The 21,070-nt window shown below is 44.7% G+C and overlaps 1 protein-coding gene across 1 annotated transcript in view; it reads right to left on the reverse strand.

Annotated features, from left to right (window-relative positions):
• Positions 1-21,070, reverse strand: part of Vps53 (VPS53 subunit of GARP complex) — a 118,882-nt gene that overhangs the window by 47,333 nt on the left and 50,479 nt on the right. The window contains 5 exon segments of the mRNA NM_001105813.1: positions 2,990-3,091; positions 14,195-14,336; positions 17,341-17,483; positions 17,935-18,078; positions 20,753-20,831. Of these exon segments, the coding sequence (NP_001099283.1) occupies positions 2,990-3,091; positions 14,195-14,336; positions 17,341-17,483; positions 17,935-18,078; positions 20,753-20,831 (610 nt within the window).

Genomic DNA, 21,070 nt, shown 5'->3' on the forward strand with positions numbered 1-21,070 from the left:
TCGTCTGGACTGATGTTCATGGGTCTTTGCATGGGGAAGCTCCACAGAATATACAGAAGCTGCAGTACCAGACAGGCAGTTGTCGCAAGTCCATCTTAGGTGACTGATCTACCTCTGCCTTGTCTGTTATTAGTCCTGTCACCACAGTACCTAGTTCCTGTGGCTGTAATTTTATGAGCTGAAGCATGATGGGGATAACAAGAAGCACTGCTCAGATTTCTTTCTCTTCTTTCTACTTCTCCACAGGGCTGCCCTGCCCACAGCTGCTCTATGAATGCGCCATGCTTAGTGAGGAGGTGCTGGAATTTCAGCTCACACTGGTGTCTCCCTTTGCACCCCAAAGAGCTGATCCTCAGCTTAAAGAATACACTAAGTCATTTAGCAGTAGCACTCAGGCTGGACTGCTGAGTGTGTGAATTCTGTCCAAACACTGCAGATGTTTAAGCTATTTCCTCCCGGAGTTTGATGGAATAATAAAAGGTTACTGTTGTCACAGTAAGGAGGTCTGCAGCTGGTCCCATTTCCTTTTATTACTATCCAATGTAAACAGATTAAATCTAACTGCTTGGATCACCAGAAGGGTACATTTTGAAACCAGAAATTCCTGATTTCTTCTCTCTCCTCCTGTGCCCTCAGTCCCTTTTCAAATGCTGAGTTTTTTTGTTTTGTTTTGTTTTTTATTACTGGGGCTATCTTGGCAATTAAGCACTAAGGTCTTTTCATGAAGTTCACACTCCTTTCTCAGCAACTAGGCACAAACTGTAGCAGGGAAACTGCCTACGGGCAAGGAGACGGCTCAAGAAACCTAAGACAACAGGTAGGGGCTCCCCACTACTTCTGCTGGCTCCCTACTTATGCTGTGGAGTCTATTCCCTGCACCCCAAGAGCTCCTGTTCTTCTGGTGCACAAAACTCCAGAAGGCAACTGGCTGCTGGGAAGGCGATCTGAGACTCCATCTAGCAAGCCAGAGGTGTGAGTAACATATGAAGGGCATTAGTCACTGTGTGAGTGTTACTACTAATAAAGAACAGCCTTGAATGACGGGGACATCATCTAGATCAGGACTTTTTTATTAGTTTAAAAAAAAAACACATGTAAAACTTTAGGTTTAAAACAAGCTTGGCCTGGAAGTCCCCACACAAAGTGACTCAGAATGGAGCTGCTCTGGCAGCAGGGACCTTGGTCCCTTTCTCTCCCAACTCCCCAAGGGCCATCTAAGAATACAGCATGAAGGGAAGGTCACGATACCGACAGCATGGAGGCTGAGAGAGCCTAAAATGTATCTGTGAGTAGCTGTGAGTAGCTGTGAGCAGCAGACACAAGCCCCGAGTTCTCATCACTGCAGAACCCTGCTTTTCCTGCCTGCTTGTCCAGGATCAGTGATCACTGTCCTTAGAGCCTGCAGGTCTTGGTCTTACAATAGTCACTTCAATCAAGTTTTCATGAAGAGAAAAATGTTTCAAGACAAAACCAGAGTCATGTTTTATCCAGCAAAACTGTGCAAAGGTAATGAAGGGACTCTGTTGACTCAGTGTAATGACACCAGAGGTAACCAGCTAACACAGAGCACCTGAGTGCTCAAACTGCATGGTTTTTAACTAATCAAGACAAAGGCAGCTCATAATCCTGGAGAGGCAGGAAGGCCCCATACAAGACATGACTGCACACGGCATGTTTCTACTAAGCAGGTGGCCCAGTGGAATTTATCGGGGGGAAAAAAAACCCTCTCCAATCTGAGTCCTTGCTCCCACTCTGAGAACAGCACTGGGGTCAGAAGCAATATCCCCTTGTCTGTGCTACCTAATAATACCACAGCTTTAAACCAGCTACAGCTAGCCCCACTTTTCTGGGACAGACTCACAGCAGCCCTTAGTTCTTCCCATTTACTTTTGCTCATAAACTTCACTTCTATGGCCTTTACTTTTTAATAAGACATGAAGTGTGCATATGGGAGGGGAACTAGGAAAGGAATTCAAGTTTCCATCTGCTAGACCTGGCTGCCATTCCCACCCTCCACTTCTAAACCCTGCCCTGTGTGAGCAAGCTGGTCAGCCTCTCTGAGCTGTACTTTCATCACCTGTAAACCAGGGGGAGGGACAGTGAAAGAAAGCGTGTAAAGATTTTGAAATTATAAAGTGCCTTAAATGGGAGGTATCTATGTTATTACAATTACTTAATCAATGGAACAGACACGTTTAATGGCTTCTAGGAATTCTCCTGTCTGACTCCTGTCAGAATTCACCCAACCTTGCCACTTGGAATGCAAAGCTAGCTGCACAGTGTGTGGCTGTATTTCCTCAAGCTGGTCTCCCAACCGTCTCCCTTTGGCTGGTGTCTGGAGAGAAACAATGCCACCAAATAACCCTCTAGCAGCCAAGTGTAGAGAATTAAAGAAAAGGCGCTTTAATCCAGAAAGGAAACGGCTGACTTACTGCTCTAACATCTCTTGTCATAAAATAGCAATGAAACAAAAACACCATTCTGCAGGAAGAAGGGACAGGAAATTTTGAGCTGGACAGAAAGTGCTGAAGGAAATTAAAAGTACTGGTGTGCTCCAAAAAGGAACTCCAAAGACACTGCTGTCACCGTGATGTTTCCAAGGTTGCCCAGTGGCTTCCAATTGGCTAGCTACATGTGGAGGGCTCTCCCAGCCCACGGATGGCATGGCTAACCTCACAGTATCTTGCATCATCACAGCACTGGATGAGAGGAAGGGAGCTGCTGACATCCCCAGAAGATGCTGGACAAGGCAGAGCTCTAACTGGGCAGCCCTGGGCAAGCATGCGGTGCTCCACCCTGAGTGGAGGCTCTTCTGATCAGGGCGGAAAACTGCTCTTTGTTACCTGACTGCGTCCTCACACAAGGCCTTCTATAAACCCACCTTGTCATGATCTCTGAGTGTGGTCCCGGCCACAGACCACACATGAAGTGAGGCAGCCCACTCTCAGGAAAGAGCACGAGTTGGTTACCTGCAGACGAGCGGACTCACTTGCTCTAACTCTCCCTTCTCCAGAGCCAGCTCCTCCGTCTCTGCTGCTGTCTCATCTTCCAGGAAGGGATTGGTAGATGGCGGTGGGGACTCCAGCTTTTTCTATTAAGACACGTGAAAGGTGTTATTTCTGAGCACGAGCCTTTCAGGCAACTCACTTTTTCATTCTCACCCACATGGTTTCACATTCCTCCTTCACTTTTTAGAGCCTGTGCTGTCTACCCCACGCTGATTCTTTACTTTTTTTCTTTTTCTTTTTCTTTTCTTTCTTTCTTTTCTTTTTTCTTTTTCATTTTTTAAAGGCAGGGTCTCTCTACATAGTACATAGCCCTGGCTATCTTAGAACTCACCACATGGACCCAGTACCCTTATTCCAATTCTAATCTGGCTAAAACTCATTCATCCTCTAGTCTTCGTTTGAGAGGCTCCTTCTTCTGGGAAGCTGTCCTCATCTGCCAGGTGTGGATTACATGTCTGTGCCACGTATGTATTCTTTAAAGGTGTATATAAAGCCTGTAACCTTTATGTTACAGGGTAGAGACTGGTAGATCACAGAAGCTTGCTGGCCAGTCTAGCTGAGAAACAGTGAGTGACCCTTTCTCAAGGGAATAGGCTTAGAAAGAGATACAACATCCTTCCCTGGCCTCCAAATGTAAGTACACACACACCTACACATTCACACACATGCACATTCACACACATGCACATTCACACACATGCAACACAAAAATAATTGGAAACGTCTTTTATGTTTAAGTACCAGGAGTCTCAACAACCTGATGACAAATAAAAGGGCTGGCTGGTGCTGGAGTGAGGTGATGTGGCAAGGGCTGGATCCTGAAGACAAGAGGCTAAGTCGAAAGGGAGTTTCCAAATGTATTTGTGACATTTTAGCATCTACCAGTAATATAAACTGATGTGATTCCTAAAACCAGGAGAAGGCCACATTTGGACAATAGTGTAAATGGTGCCAAGTGCCAGGGTATCATCCAAAAGTATTACAAATGTGAATTGTTGTAGTTAATACTTAATCTCAAACGGGTTTCTACCCAGCCTTTAATCATTCAGTTTCCAGATAAGGCATACACCTTTTATATTTATAATAAGACTTAAGTCAGCACTAGAACTGAGAATCTATCTTTTAAGCTATTAGTTTTTACCTCCCTATTAATAACCCTGAGTTATAACTTGCCATGTTCCTTGTGGGCTGTTCATACTCTGATTGGCCAGCCCATATAGCCAGTTCTTACAGTCCCTTACCCCAGGATGTCTCTCCTCTCTCCATCTTTTTCTCTCCCAGAAACCAAAACCCTCTAAGGTATCTGCTATGAGCTTTAAGACAATTCTGTTTATACACATTTAAACTACTAAATTATTGTCTAAAACACTTGGGTGCTATTTTGTACTCAGAAAATGGCTTCTGTATATAAAGAAAGCCTTGTGCTGACTGTATCAGCTTAAGGTAATCATTATTAAGACAATGGCTTTTGCAGAAAACTGGCAAGAAACAGTGCAATTCAAAGAATCAGGCAAACATTTAAGATCTGCATCCTCTGCGTGCTACCTTCTTGAACTCTGTAAATCATTTATATGTGTGTGTGTGTGTGTGTGTGTGTGTGTGTGTGTGTGTGTGTGTGTGTGTGGAGAGAGAGAGAGAGAGAGAGAGAGAGAGAGAGAGAGAGAGAGAGAGAGACTTTTTAGAAGCCTATGCTTTTAAGCTTTAATTGTCTCTTTAAGAGAGGCTAGTATTTGGCCAGGAATGTGACACATGCCTATAATCACAACACTCTAGAGCACAGTCCTTAGCCTGTAGGTTTGTTCCAGTCAGAATCCAGCCTGTGCTATCCAGTGAGCTCCAGGACAGCCTGGCAACTCAGGAAGAATCTGTCTAAAAACAACAAACAAGCAAGCAAACAACAATGCAGACATTTTTTTTTTCCTTTTCTTTTTTTCGGAGCTGGGAACCAAACCCAGGGCCTTGCACTCGCTAGGCAAGCGCTCTACCGCTGAGCTAAATCCCCAACCCCAAATGCAGACATTTTAAGAGTGGGTGGGAATACTCATATTTTAAGGGAAGGGAATAGTGAAAATGAGAATTTACCAGACTTAAACTTTAACAATTAAATTAGTTAGGCTAGGCATGCTGATGGGTACCTGAAGTCCCAGTTTTTTGTTTTGTTGTTGTTGTTGTTTGCTTTTTGTTTTTGTTTTCTTTTTTTTTGAAAAGTGAAGTAGAAGGATCTCTTAAGTCAAGGAGTTTGAAACCAGACAAGGCAATAAAAAACATCATTTCAACAAGACAAGACAAGACAAGACAAGACCAGACAAGACAAGACAAGACAAGACAAGACAAGGCAAAACACAGCTCCCTAGCTAGAGATATACTCAGTGGTGGAGTTCTTGCCTAGATACAGCTACATGGTGAGTTCAAGGCAAGCTTGGGCTACCTGAGAACCTGCATTGAAAAATTAAACACATAAAACACGTGAAAAATTAAATTAGTTAGGAGCCTTAAATTCACTTAATTGTAAGTTTGGGGGTCATATTCCTGAGTAGAGCTGCTATGACTCTAAATCTCCTTGTGCCTTGTGGATATGGAAAGCAGGTCTCTTAGCTAAAATTAAAGCCATGTTCTAAATCTTTCCATAAAAGAAACAGGACCTGAACTTTCATAGTAAATGTTCTTTATCTACTGCTAAGTCCATTAAAGTTGGTAATAACAGCTTGACCTTTGTATAGCTGAACCTCACTTTTAAAGCACAATGTGCTATTTATCGGATAAATGAAGAAACAAACAAAGCCAGAATCAAGGAGACAGACGGAGAGTATTCCTAGAGTCTACGCCCCACTAGGGAAAGTGTCAAAGGATGAAAGAAAAAGGAAAGACAGCATGAAAGGCAGCATTGAGCATGCAGAGCGTCGTGAAGCAGGGTCCCTGAACTACTAGTCACAGTGAGTGAGTTCCTTTCTTCTATCTGCATACTGATGAAGTCATGGAGGGAATCATGGACCAGAAACCCCTAGCACATTATTAGGGCACGCACATTCCAAGTGTGGCCTGCATTTCTTCCTTCATCCACTCACAAATGGATGTACTGGGTACCCAGGAAAGCATCGAGTAAGAGACCTGCTGTGCCCTCAGTCTGCTGAGACTGAGGCTTTAATCAACCACAGAAACGCATCGTAAGATGTCTGAAGAAAAAGTAATTGTTATGAAGACGCAAGGTAGAGGGCAGAGCCCTTGGAGACAGAACAGAGAGCCGCTCGGGTGAGAGGTGTGGGGTGAGTGCTTTCTAGGCTTGGGCAGCAGCATTCATCGGCCACGCAATGGATGTTAGTTATGTGTCTGCCCCGTCCAGACACCTGCACTGCGTGGGCCATGCAAAAGGAACAGACTAAGAAGGGAGGCCCTGTGAGAGGGGCTGAGGACCTGGCTGGCTGGGGCAGGAAAGAGCAAGGAATGTAGATAAGGGGAAGGCACCACCAGCAGCAGTCTTGGGGAGTCTGCAGGAAGGATGGCAGAGGTGTGAGGTACAAGGCAGAGGGCCCAGTCTAGTACCTTTTGTAGGCATGTTAAGATTTTCCTCTTATCACAAGAAAGTGGCATGAAGGGCTTTTACAAGTAACAGATACTAATTTGAATTTAAAAATAAAACAAAACTGGGTCCCAGTTTTTACAAAGTTGCCCAGGCTAACTTTGAACTCCTGCACTCAAGTGGTCTCCTTTAGCCGCTCAACTATGTAGGACTAATATAAATTCTTTGTCTAGTATAACTTCTAAAAATATCTAACAGTAAGATGTCTCAACAGGTGAAGGTACTTGCCATGAACACCAACGACCCAAGTTTAATCCCCAGAATCCATACAGGGGAATGAGAGAACTGATTCCTCCAAGTTGTCCTGACATCCACATGTGTGCAGCAAGCCAGCAAGCAAGCAAGCACACACATACACAAAGTGGATGAATGGATACATTTAATATTTAAAAACTTAAATAAAATCCTTCCACTGCTTTTGGGAGGACAGACTACAGCAGGGACAGGAGATGGTATGGGGCTGCGGTAGTGCTGCGGTGAGAACTGAGGGGGATGGGACTGAGCTGGAGGCATGGATTCTGGAGGGAGGGAGGGAAGAAGGAAGGGAGGGAAGAAGGGAGGGAGGAAGGGAGGAAGGGAGGGAGGGAGGAAGGGAAGGGGAGGGGGAAGGGGACCAGGGAAGGGAAGGGAAAGAAAGGGCTGAGGCTCACACACTTTGGCTGGAGTTACTGGGAGACTGACGGGGATCTCACTTATTTGAAGACCCTGTATAGTGTGTGTGTGGCGGGGGAGGGGGTGGCTCTGGATATGACATATGGTTCAAGTCCAGGCTCTACTACTAGATCTGCCTAGCTTCTCAAGCCTCAGCTCTGTTCTCAAATGGAAAACAAGCAGCCAGACACATAATCTGGCACACAAGGAAACCTTTATGAGCAGTGGCTTCCACTAATACTATTAGGGATGGTGACTTGAGTAAGGCCTTAGACTTTGTCTCTTCCTTTCAAGACAGTGTCTTAGTAGGGGGTCAGGTTAGCCTTGAACTTGCCACCTTTCTGCCTCTGCCTTCTTAGTACTGGAATTGCAGGTGTGCATAAGTGTGCACTTAGTAAAGCAGCACCAATTTCTTTTCAGCACCTCATAGACAGTCTGTCCTGCTGACTTATCTCTCTGGGATCTCTCTAGGAAAAAGAAGCAGTGGCGCTCAGTTTATAGGTGTGAACATCACACCAAAATGCTTCCTCCTTTCCTAGCCCCACTACTGTGCACTCAGCACCCCACTGAAGAATGCTCTTGGACTAAGCCCAAGCCATGGTTCAGAGGCTTGCCCTGCTCAGATTAATGTGGCATGGGGAAAGCAAGTCTAGCCCGCAGCAACCACTGGGACAGTGGCACCCTTTCCTGGTCACACTTCCTCCTCCGCAGCTGTTGTAGACCAGGGAGAACTGCTAGTTTGGATTTGGATTTTAATAACTTGAATGACATATTCTATAAACTGAGTGCTGCTAGATGAAATGAAGTATTTGCCAAGAAGGGAAGAGATTTCCAATTTTAAGAGAATCTGTTCTTTTGGACATGACGACAGTGGATCTCAAGTCCAAGCGGGAAGATAAAGTTCTTCATAAAGCAACTTAATTCTCACTGATTGGCTCACATGGGATTCCCGGCACCTTCCAAACAGAAGGGGCCACACATAGGCCAGCCAAGCTGTCTCATTTACTGTGAGAAGAGTCTGGCTGCAGTCAGGTGCGTTTCCACATCTGGGCCTGCACACACAAGTCCTCTTTGAGGCCCTGGCTGGACATGTTACATTATCAAAGAAGGAACGCTGAAATTTAAGGCCATTTCCCCCCTTTCCCTGAAGGAGAAAGCTTTTGGTTCTAGATGAAAGCCCTGTACCCTCTGCACTTCTCATTCTGTAAACACTGCACTAGCTCGTCACCGACTTGTACTTTTCTAGGCAGCCTGCGGCGTTAGCTGACAATCAAGAGCGTGGGGTGGGGGCTGAGCACACCTGGTGTTTACTACCCTCCCCACTCTTGCTGCCACACGCTCATATCTCACATTGTATGGCTTTACGGGTTTCTTTCCCCTACTAACCCACAAGCATCTGTCCGATCCAACTTCTCTTTCTCTGAGCCTCTGTACAGAGCACACTTGAAGAGGATTTTCTTGTTCGACTAGCACTTATTCACAAATGTTTCTACATAAAGGATTTTGTTTTCTGAACAGAAAATAGAAAATGTGTATTCTGTGTTTATGTTCATAAGGGAGTCTCAAAAACAGACTAGAAAGCTTCAGTTAAGGAGAAAAAGAACTTACTTTAAAAATATTTTGTTCTCTATCAATGTTTAACATGTAGTTAATATGTAGGTAACAGCCAGGTGTAAAGTAGCACATATGTAATTAATCCCAGCACTTGGAAGACAGAGGCAGGAAGATAGAGTGTTCAAGGTCAGCCCCTGCTACACAGCGAGTTTGAAAAAGATTTTATATATGCACAGAAGGGAAACCAATGTATGATAAGTCTGAGGCAGAGTTGGAAAAGCCTAGGTATTGGCCATGATCGTCTCCAAAATGGCTAAAACTGCACTTTCTTTAGACATGACCTGCAGTCAGTTACACAATATATAAAGGAAACCAATGTCCTCAATTCTGATGGGAAAATGGATCCCTTCTTTTCTGCTTCTTCACTCATACCTATCATTTCCAAATTTTATATCTTGACTAAGTATTACCTTCTCTTTAGAAATAGGCACAACCTAATTATCCTTTAGGAAACTGTCTTAGTTAGGGTTTTACTGCTGTGAACAGACACCATGGCCAAGGCAACTCTTATGAGGACAACATTTAATTGGGGCTGGCTTACAGGTTCAGGGATTCAGTCTATTATCACGGTGGGAGCATGGCAGCATCCAGGCAGACCTGGTGCAAGGAGAGCTGAGTTCTACATCTTGATCTGAAAGCCACTAGGAGAAGATGGGCTTCCAGGCAGCTAGGATGAGGATCTTAAAGCCACACACCTACTCCAACAAGGCCAAACTCCCTGGGCCAAGCATATCTAAACCATCACAGATGCTATCAAATGTTAGAGTACATTCCTTTAGCATCAAGGAATCATTTATAGGGGCTAGAGCAGCAGGAGTCACCTAAGACCACCATCAGAAAACACAGATAACTACATTACTATTCATAACAGTAGCAAAACTTCAGTTATGAAGTAGCAACAAAAACAATGTTATGGTTGGGAGTTCTACCACATGAGGAACTGTACTCAAGGTCCCAGAGTTGGGAAGGTTAGGAAGGTGAGGTGGATGACTCGGTGGATAAGAGATCTTGCTGTTCTTGTGGAGAACCAAGGTTTGATTCCAGCACACACTTGTGTTTCACAGTCATTCTTAACCCAGTTCCTGGGGAATCTGATAATTTCTTCTGATCATGGGCACCAGGCATGTGTACATGCACACACACACACACACTTCAGGAAAAAACTTAAAAAGGAACCATTTGTAGACATTTTCAAACTCTGATGAGAGATGCTCGGGTGTAACAAAGCTACTTTCTCGCTTACAATAGACGCCTGGGAAACCCTGAGCTCCCCTTCCCTCCTGATGGCCTCCCTAAGGCAGGCATTAAGTTGCCAGGAAGGTGGGATCTCTGTGCAGGCTTTGTAACTAAATGCTCTTGTGCACAATATGGGTGTAGCGGTGCCTGCCTCCCGAGTTCTAGGCCCGCCTGGGCTGTAGGACCCTGTATCCAAAACCAAAAATAAGACAAAACAGAAAATCACTTCTGCAACTTTATATCTTTATAGTGTTATTTTTTTTAAGCTGGGAAAGTATACATTACATTAAAATGACCTCTAAACTAAATGACAATTCTGTTTTGAAGGATAACCTATGCACTAGCCAAAAGGAAATAGACCCTAGCAGCAGGATATAGGAGGATTCTTATTTTTAAAAAGACAAAGAAAAAGAAGCTTCAAATTCAGAGCAGTTAACCCCAATCTACTCTGCTTTCAGCAGCAGGCGGAGAAAATGTGCTCACCTTCAATCTAATCATCCAGTCACTAACGTGCATGTGGGTACAGTTAAGTCCCATACGGACATCTGCTTTTAATTTCAAGGCATGTGAGCCTTAGACTTTCCTTAAATCCCTCCTGCAGGGTCAGAAGTTGAGGCAAGAGGCAAACACACTGGCTGCTCACTCCTACAAGAAGAGCTGAAGGACAGAGTGGGGATAGAACTTGGGAGTGCTAGCACAGGCAGACAAAGCAAGACCATCCTTAAAGCTTTCCAGTTAAAAATGTATGTCATGCATCCTTTATCCTCAGAGTCACCTTGGAAAGCTTGGGGCAGTGTGTGTGTGTGTGTGTGTGTGTGTGTGTGTGTGTGTGTGTGTGTGTGTGTATGTGTGTGTGTGTGTTGGTGATGCCATAAGTAACAAACAGCAAAGCAGGGTCTCTGGACAGCTTGGCTGTTTGGCTGACTCACTGCCTGCTCCCTGATTGCTTCCCAACCAGTCCACTAGCTTTATATAAAATGTAACATGTATTCAATAGTATCAAGCTACACCTGGATCCATTTTGTAGTTTATTCTGAGAGTCTAAAGCAAAATGGTATTCAAAAAAGGATTTTCAGAAAGTCTTCTCTGGAGCCAAGCAGCAAAGGACCAGGGGACAGCAGATCATCAGATTAGGTGATTGGTAGCTAGTCTGGGACCTGAGGCCTCTCTTCCTAGGGCCATCTACTCCAAGTATGGTCAGGAGCGATGTGTGGTTTACCAGAGTCCTTCCCATCAAGGATGACAGAACACAAACAAAATGGATGACCTGTTAGTCCAGAGTGAGGTGATGACAGGGACCAGGACCAGTGCGAATGATGCCTACCAAAGCTAGAGGGAGCCATGGCAGTCGAGTAGTGTTCTAAAACTCACATTGAAGAAAAAATCCTCACTGTCTATGGGATCCCCTATCAGGGCTTACAATGCAGATTGGCTGCTGAGACTTGATAAATGAGACAGACAGTGATCCAGAGGAAGAGGCTGAACTTTGTTAGACATTGACTGACTTGGAGAAGTGCATGGAGTACAGTGGACAATTGAGAAAAGTACATAAAGAAATTACAATGTTCTTCAGTGTCATGTCCGTGTCTCTGTGTTTGTGTGTGTGTGTGTGTTTGTGTTCTGTTTTGTTTTCATTTGTTTGCAGTACTTGGGATAAAACCTAGAGAGAGCCTTGTATATGCAAGGCAAGCCTCTATCACTGAGCTAGTCCTAGTGTGAGCCCCGACATACATACTTGTTTCAGTGGTTTTTCTGCTAACTAGTCCCTTTTGTGACTTGTATTTTCTTTAAGGACAATGGTGTTTGATTGAGATGTTCCCTAGAATCTTGGGCATTTGAATACTTGTTCCTCTGTTGGTAGCATTGTTTGAGTAGGTTTTAGAGGTGTGGCCTTGCTGGAACAAGAGCAGGCTTTGAGGCTTCAAGAGCCATGTGCCATTCCCAGTTTGCTCTCTGCTTCTGCTTCAAGATGTGAGCTGTCTGCCACTACTCTAGCTGCCATGCAGTACTGGCTGGTTTTATGTGACAACCTGACACAGGCTGGAGTTATCACAGAGAAAGGAGCCTCAGTTGAAGAAATGCCTCCATGAGACCCAGCTGTAAGGCATTTTCTCAATTTGTGATCAATGGGGGAGGGCCCAGCCCATGATGGGTGGGGCCATCCCTGGGCCAGTGGCCCTGGTTTCTATGAGAAAGCAGGCTGAGCAAGCCTGGGGAAGCAATCTAGTATACAGCACCCCTCCATGGCCTCTGCATTAGTTCTTGCCTCCAGATCCAGCCCTGCTTGAGTTCCTGTCCTGACTTCCTCCGATGATGGACAGTGACGTGGAAGTATAAGCCAAATAAGCCCTTTTCCCACGACCTGCTTTTGGTCATGATGCTTCAGCATAGCAATAAAACCCTGGTTAAGACACACGCCTTCAAGTTGCCCTGCTTCCCTGCTAGGATGAAAATGAACCCGCTCCTTCTCCTTTTAAAAGTTGCCTGGGTCATGGTGTTTCATCACAGAAATAGGACAAGGATACTTTCATCCATTTGTGACCTATTTTTTCCTCTATTACTAAAATAAAACCAATCTTAAAAATGAGTTAGTGGGTTGGGGATTTAGCTCAGTGGTAGAGCGCTTGCCTAGCAAGCGCAAGGCCCTGGGTTCGGTCCCCAGCTCCGAAAAAAAGAAAAAGAAAAAAAAAAAGAAGCATGCAGAGGTCTGTTTATATATCTTATTTACTTATTTATTGTGAAGTTTTTGTGTTACTGTCTCTTAGTTAGGTTTCTAAGTCAGAGCTCATGTAGCCCATGGTAGTTTCAAACTTAATTTGTAGTTGAGAATGACCTTGAGTTCTGATCCTCTTTGCCTCTGTCTCCCAAGTATTAGGATTACAGGCCTGTCTCTTATGTTAAGTGTGGAGGTTGTATTTTGTGATTCCAGTTGTCTCTTAGTAAGATCATGAGTGCGTCTGAGCAGATAGGGACTTGAGACACTGCTTTAAAACAGAACCGCCATTTTTACATCACCAAGTGGGCACCTAAGATGGCAGTACAATCTGCCAAACCCCACAGTGGCTGTCTGAGCTCAGCCAGGGAGATGGCCACAAGGAGACAGAGACCTAGCCCCCAGCATTCCTTAGGAACACTAAGACTCAGTGACCTTGTTCATCGGACAACTGCAATTTCCTCCTACCTCCATAAACAGCCACCCTGCACACGTAAAAGGACACCTGCTACCCATAAACCGGCCTGATTGCAACAGGTGTAGACCCCTCCCGGTAGGGTTGGTCCAGGAACCCTGTGCTACCTAAGACATGGGGGAAAATCTCCCAAAAGAGAGGGATCTGCCTGTAAGCCTAGAACCCTAGGCCTAGGCTCCCAGCCAGGCTGCTGCTCTCTGCTCTGGAGAAACAGCCTGAAGTCTGTCTCCCAGTAACTTTTTTCTACCCACAGAATAGTACTTACCATTCAGTGGTTTTGCTGTCCTTGTTTACCACACCACCTCTATTCAGCCCAGTGCTGAGCAACCAGCCCCCTATACTGAGGTAGGTCTTATGGGGGAGAGGGGAGGATCCTACCCAAGTGCAGGACCTTAGAACTGGAAAGCTGGGAGCTAGAGAGCACTGCAGGGGTGAGAGATGCATGGGGAGCCATGCTTCAGTCCTAACCCCATCTTTACTCTTCTGTCAGAGTAGACACAATTCAGTTTTTACTATTATCTCTGTGAGGCCTAGAAGTCAATTGAACACAGCAGGGGGCTTCTACAGGGATGAATCAAAGTAACCGAGCGCAGGTAACTGTATATAACTCAGTGTGGAATATAAGGCAGAAATTTAAAAACAAACAAACAAACAAACAAATAATGTCCAGTTCGGACTCCACATCAAGTTTTGTTAGGAGTACTGCAATCACTAATTTGGCTCATTTTCCCTGTCAAAAGAGAAAAGTAAACAGGATGCAGTGGCAAGGTGCCTAGGGTCCTAGCTTCTCTGGCGCTGAGAGGGAAGGATCATCTGAGACCAGGAGCCAAAGGATGAGATAGCTTGACAGAGAAACTGTGAAGGAAGTCTGGCCACCCAGCCTCTGGTATCCAGACCCAGCTCCGTCAGGAAGGTCTTACCAGGGTTCCATCTGTCAAGGTGCAACCGGAGAAGCGTTTTGCGAGAAACCCCTCAAAGTTAGTTGTTCTCTGAATGGCAAAAAGAAGCAACTTCACCTCAATTTCCTTAGCTCTGGCTCGCATGATTTTGGAAAGTTCTGTCCTTCAAAGTAAAGAAAAAGACAGCTGTTAAACATCTTTCATTCATGATATCGTAAAGTGGGCTGGAGAGATGGCTCAATGGTTAAAAGAATTTGCTGTTCTTGTAGAAGACCTGGTTCAGGTGCCAGCACCTATACGATGGCTCACAACCATCTGTAACTCAGTTCCAGGAGAGCTTCTTCTGGCTTCCACAGGCACAGGCATGCACATGGGGAACATAATACATGAAGGATATACATAAATATATATGTATTTAAATATTAACTATATGTCAAAGGAAATAGTTTACATTCATTCAGGAAAAACATATAGGATCATTCAAACTCTGAGGTCTATTACCAATTCAGTCTAAAGCCTAGGGAATAGAGATGTAATCATCTTCCTTCCCATAGGGGACACAGTCTAAGAACTTTCCTCAGATACTTGAACCCAACATAGTACCAAGCCCTATATATGCTATGCTTTCTCCACACATATATCTACAGAGAGGTTTGATTTATAAATTAGGCACAGTAAGAGAGCATCAGTAACTTAAACAACAAAACAACTATAACAATATATTGTAATAAAAGCTGTTTTCAAACTCATGAATTGTTCCACCACCCATGGAGATGCTAATCTGATACATGGTTATTACTATATTTATATCTCTATGTGGGTTTTTTTTTTTTTTGGTTGTTGTTGTTGTTTTGAGACAGGGTTTTACTGTATATATCCCTGGCTGCCCTGGAACTTGACCTATACCAAGGCCTCAAACTCAGAGAACTGCCTGCTTCAGATTCCCGAATGCTGGAGTTAAAGGCATGCAGCATAATACCTTGCCTGTAACTTCAAATTTTCAGTCATTTGCTAATAACAGGGTGAAACTTATTCCCATATAATCTATATATCTCATATAATTACACAAGTCATGAATTACTGAATTTCAAAGCTCTTCATCTTCTAAAGAACTCAATACAGATCAAAGACCCTAGAAATGCCCATCAGAGACTCAGTGAAAGACAATATTATATGCTTGGCTGCTTCTGCCTATGTGTATCATACCTAGGTGCTCTGTTGCAGAATGCAGGTTATGTGGTAACAGTGACAGGTGAGTTCAGAGTAAACACTAAGCCATCATCTTCCCACACAATCGACAGAGCCAGACCTTGAGCCTGAGTGTGACCGCAGGATATTCACCAAAGTCCCACAAGGAAGCTTAATAGCTGCACTGCCTTAGCCGGGACAACAGCAAACAGCAATGCCTGCAAGACTTGCAGTCTTTAGTAAACTTCCCAGCTAGCTCAGGCCTCTTTTTGCACAGGCCTGCCTTGGCAAGTGTGCTCAACTGAAGCTGAGAGAAACTAGTAAGCAATTTCTCAAGAAGGTCACTCTTAAGATTTGACTATTTATTAAAATCTATATGATAGGCTGGAGAGATAGCCCAGCAGTTAAGGGCATTGGCTGCTCTTTTAGAGGACCGAGGTTCAACTCCCAGCACCCATGTGGCAACCTACAACTATCAGTAACTCCAGTTGTAAGGAACACTATGCTCTCTTCTGGCCTGTGTGGCTCCCAGAGAAGCACAGGCATACATGCAGACAAAACATTCATACAAATACATATAGATAAATCTTTTTAAAGCTTTATTTTATTTATGCAGGTATGCTGTAGCTGTTTTCAAACACACCAGAAGAGGGCATCGGATCCCATTACAGATGGCTGTGAGCCACCATGTGGTTGCTGGGAATTGAACTCAGGACCTCCAGAAGAGCAGTCAGTGCTCTTAACCTCTGAGCCATCTCTTCAGTCCAAATAAATCTTTTAAAAAATATTGTATCTCTGATCTATATGTATGACGGCAAAGTACACCACCAAAAGTGAACCCTAACATAAACCATGGATTTTGGTGAGCCTGTTAAGGTAGGTTCAAGGACAACAGGCATGCCAGTGGAGGAAGGTGGAGCCATGCTGGTAATAAGGTGGTTGTGAGGGGTGCATGGGAAATCTCTATAATGACCACCTAATTATGATGTGAATTTGAAACTGATGTAAGCATTAAAAGTCCATTTTTAAAAAATAAAATCAATAATACATAAAAACATTTTGTCTCACAGTGTATATAGTTTGAAGGTACTTTCTATCAGTTTTTAAGGAAGATTTGGGATCGGGTATAGCCAAAATGGTAGAGAACTCATGCTCAAGGCTCTGGGTTCAATCCCCAGCATCGTGAGTGGGGGAGGGAAAGAAAGGGAGAGCCACAGAAGGGGGCAGGAGAGAGACAGAATACCATAAATGACCCTAAGGCAGCTGAGCCCTTTTTAGATGCAGGTACTTTCCCTCCTGTGTTAATCTAAAGACAAGCATAATTACATGCTGTTACAATGGAACAAACAGCAATGGAAAACATTTACCAAGGTGTGTGGTATAGTTACAGATAAATATAAACAGTGTGACTGTGGCTGTATCTGTCCTGGAGATACCTCAGTTAACTTTGCTGGGGGGTAATTCTTCCATAAGGAACTTTGTGGCCTAAACTATATTCACAGACACAGCAGAGAGGATAAAAGGGAGGTCTTTAAAATGCCTAGGATGTTCAGATGCCACCATAAGAAATTACAGAGTAGAAACGCTGTATTATGGAAATACATCCAACAAATTCTTTCCTTGGTGTCTGCCAAGTCCTCAAAGAGAGACTGCCCTGTCCTCATGGAGCTATCCATCTAGAAGTCAGAAGTCAAATGATGATGGAAGGACATCCTCTGCACAGATGTACACAATCCAGAAGCAAGGGAAATGTGGCATGGTCAGTCAGTCACTCTAGACAAACGTGACTGGTGAGGTCACGTGGTAAGGCAACTTGTTTGAGGCAAGGTCTAGACAATGGGGATGTCCTGGAGCAAAGAAGAGAAGATGAGGCCGTGGTTGTGAGGGCGGTGCCAATCATTCGGTAGACATGGAAATGATGTCCAATGTGCAGAACACACGGAAGCCAGGTCTGGAAGCAGGGGACAGCTGAAACTTACCTCGTCACATGGCAAAATTCTACTGAGATTCTCTCTGTCATGCACCACTCACGAGGAAACATCCGACCATACTTCTCTTCATAGTCCACAAGCTGGCGTTTTACCCAGGCATAACGTCTGTCAATTTTGTCCAGCCAGGCGACCTCAGGAAGGAGGGAACAAAACCATTCAGTACTCAGAAGTGGTAATAGCAAGCAGAAGCCAGGACACAAGAGAGGATAGCCAGCCTCCATTTCTGCCACTGGGAAGGGTCTACACCACATTATTTCCTTGAACTGGGGGTTCTCACCTGGGGACATAGTTGGACATCAAGGGTCTATGTATTGGCTAAAACTGTATGCAAAGTGTTGTGCACAGGTACACTCTTCTGGGGAGAAGAGCTATGGCTTTCATTAATTTCTCCAAACGGCCAGTGACTCAAAATGGTGAAGAACCACTAACCTGGAAAGTCAGTCTGGGGATTTGTGGTTCAGCGCACAACAGACAGTTGTTAACAAATAGTTAACTGTTAGTAAAGGATAGCTCAGAGGGAGGCAGCATTAGTTTCTCTTCCAACAAAATAGTTTCATCTGACCTTATCTAGTCAATACTTACATCTTGATTTTCTTGAAAAAGTACTAGATACTCTGATAGATGCTGTTTAATAAACTTTTTGATGATTTCTTGTTTGATTCTGGGGTCCAAAATATTAGCCACCAGGCACGCATCTCTCAGGACATTGCTGGGTCCTCCTGGCCTCTGGTAAAACAAACAGCATACAGCAGTTCAGGCAGCAGAAATGCCTGCACATCTCCTGGCGGTGACAGCTGCTTCTCACTTGCCTCTCACTGTTATTAGTTCGCTCCCTGGACGCCCAGTCTTGTTTCAGGAAACGGATATTTTAGTTACCTGTTCCCTGAGAAAAGAACATCAAGCTAACCTGTGAACCTACAAGGCATTCAAAAAACAGAGCCAGAAAAGATCCCAAGAAATTTTACTTTCTGAGTATCAAAACTGATGACCTAAAAAGCCAGAATGACAACAGATTCTATTGAAGGGTCCAAAAGGCAGTACCACTCACATGTGCCACTTCTTCCTGCTTCCAACTTTTCTAGGACCCTGTTGTATTGTTCGCCTGTGCTGTGGCCTGCCTGCCTGCCTGCTTTGAGACAAGACCTTGCTATGTAGCGCAGACTGGCCTCACACTCAGGCTCCTCTTCCTTCAGCCTCCCAAGTCCTGGGATCACAGGCATGCCCTACCATGCCCAGCTGCCATTCCTGGTCTTAAAGAGGTATACTCGTGACAAAAAGGGTGATGGTTTTAAAAACCACACCAGGTTATAAACTGCCAGATTTGTTTCACCGACGGCCAATTGCACAGCCAGCCAAAGGTGACGTCTATGGCAAGGGCTCCATGACCGGAACACTCTGTTCCTGGCTTCCCTCAGGTGAAGATGTAGAACTCAGCTCCTCCTGCACCATGGCTGCCTGGATGCTGCCATGCTCCCGCCTTGATGATAATGGATTGAACCTCTGAACCTGTAAGCCAGCCCCAATTAAATGTTGTCGTCCTTTATAAGACTTACATTGGTCATGGTGTCTGTTCACAGCAGTAAAACCCTAACTAAAGCAGCAGTCCAAGCTAACTCATGATCCTTCTGCTTCAGGCTCCAGGGTGCTGGGGTGGTAGGCACACCCATCAATCAATACTTTAAAAACAATTTTGGTTCCACTTTTCAAAACAGGATTAGTATTGCAAAGACTTGTAGAAAAATCAATAGCCTTTCAAAATGGAAAAAGAAAACTCATAACAATATTCCCTATTAAGAAACAGCCAGGAAAGGGAATCAAGCCATTAAACCCTTTTAACACCATATGCCACTGGGACCTGGGAGTGAAGGTAGAAGGGCCATAGTTAGATGATTGGCAAACAGTAAAGACAACCTTCGCCCATATCCTTCTGAAGCGTCATGCAATGGGATGGGGCAGTGAACATAGGAAGGCAGTTGCCTAGGAAGACAACTGTTCACAACTAGCCATTAACTTGAAAAAGCAGCTACTAGCCAGGCAACCCTTTTCTGTTTCTCAGAACTCCATTTCCTATAGGGTCAACAGGAATATGGCTTTCCAGTCTCTTCCTTTTCTGAGTTGCATCGAGTGACTAGAGAGATGAGGTTCTCCAAGTAAAGTGCTTTACAAATCATCAGATTCCTGGCAGTCAGTTGCAAAGCACAGAGGCAGTAAGGTGAGGAGCTGGTCTATAGAAAGCAATCTCCAAGCCAGAGCTGCCATCCCCACCTATTTCCTCAAATGAAACACAGAGGGAAAGCGATTAAGATATTTCCAGTTATTGAATTACAGCGCAGATTCAGGAAATGCTCCTTGGCTCCCAAGTGGATGTATACCCCCATCTCCACCCACAGAGCCCGGTGAGGAATGCTGCTGGCCGGGTGCTCTGCTTCACTTCTGCCTTCAACAATGCTTTCTCTTGAAATAGCTCAAATAATAGAGAAAACAAGCCTCTGCGGGTCCCGTCCTCCCGACACATGCAAAGCATTAAGATGACATCTGCTGCAGTGTAAAGGATGGAGCTAAGAGTAGCACAATGGCAGCCAGGGGAGGGGAGCCCGAGTGAGACAAGAGGAGAGCCCGAGTGAGACAAGCACCCAACAGCTCCCAGACGAAAGCCTGTAGGCCTCGCAGGCACAACAGAGACAGCAGCACCACCGGCGAGCTCGAAAATCCCAGGGACGAGGACTCCCATCATTAAAAGTGAGTCTCTGGACTGTGTCAGGAGAGTTACATAAGCTCCCAGACATGCCTCCCAGTTGTCCTTTCACCAAACCAAAGCCAGTGTTATGCAACAATCCTAAAACATTAGGGTTTGAAGTTTGCTTGCTTGGTTTTTTTTTTTTTTTTTAAACACAGCTATGAGGGGGGGAAAGTGAGTTTATAGGGCAGACAAAATACAAGACTTGACACACATTAATTTAAACCAAACAAATGCCATTTGTTTTTCCCAGAGAGAGAGTCTCATGTAGCCCAGGTTACCTCACACTCACTCTGTAGGAAAGGATGAATTCCAACTTCTTTCTCTTGCCTCCACCTTCATAGGGCTTGGGTTACAGACATGAATCAGCACACCCAACTTATTTGGGGCTAATGATCAAACTCAGGCCTCAAGCACACTTAGGTAAGTATCTACCAACCAGTATCCCTGGCCTGAGTCCTCTTCCTGATGCTGGAAGGACACAGACAAACAATCAGCACTGCACTGTGACACTTAAAACAGGCTCATCTGAGTCGGCAGACACTCGGCCTCTGCCAGCCAACACTTGTGGAGTGATAGAACATGAGTTACCACTCATACACACATTCCCTGCAGGAAGTGCAAACACAGTGATAACATCAGAGGCAAAATACAAAGCAGTACCTTGGTACCCTGTGAAGGAAATGCTTCTTCAAAATCAGCCAGGATTTGCTGTCCTAGCTCTGTCTGTGCAGCCTTCACCCTGCAGGAAAAAGGACTACATTTAATGATCCTCATATACAAGTGTGCATGGACCCACAGGGTCAGAACTGTGAACGTCTCTAGGACTGTGCAGGGGATTACCTGGGAATGAAAAGGTATATATAGCTAGGAAAGAGATGTCACATAGAAAGGGTTATGACAGGCATTTCAGGGTGGATGTCTTTCTCTTTGTGTGTGTGTGTGTGTGTGTGTGTGTGTGTGTGTGTGTGTGTGTGTGTG

The sequence above is a fragment of the Rattus norvegicus genome, chromosome 10 (assembly GCF_021556685.1).
Source record: "Rattus norvegicus strain SHRSP/BbbUtx chromosome 10, alternate assembly SHRSP_T2T, whole genome shotgun sequence".
In the NCBI taxonomy this organism is placed as follows: domain Eukaryota; kingdom Metazoa; phylum Chordata; class Mammalia; order Rodentia; family Muridae; genus Rattus; species Rattus norvegicus.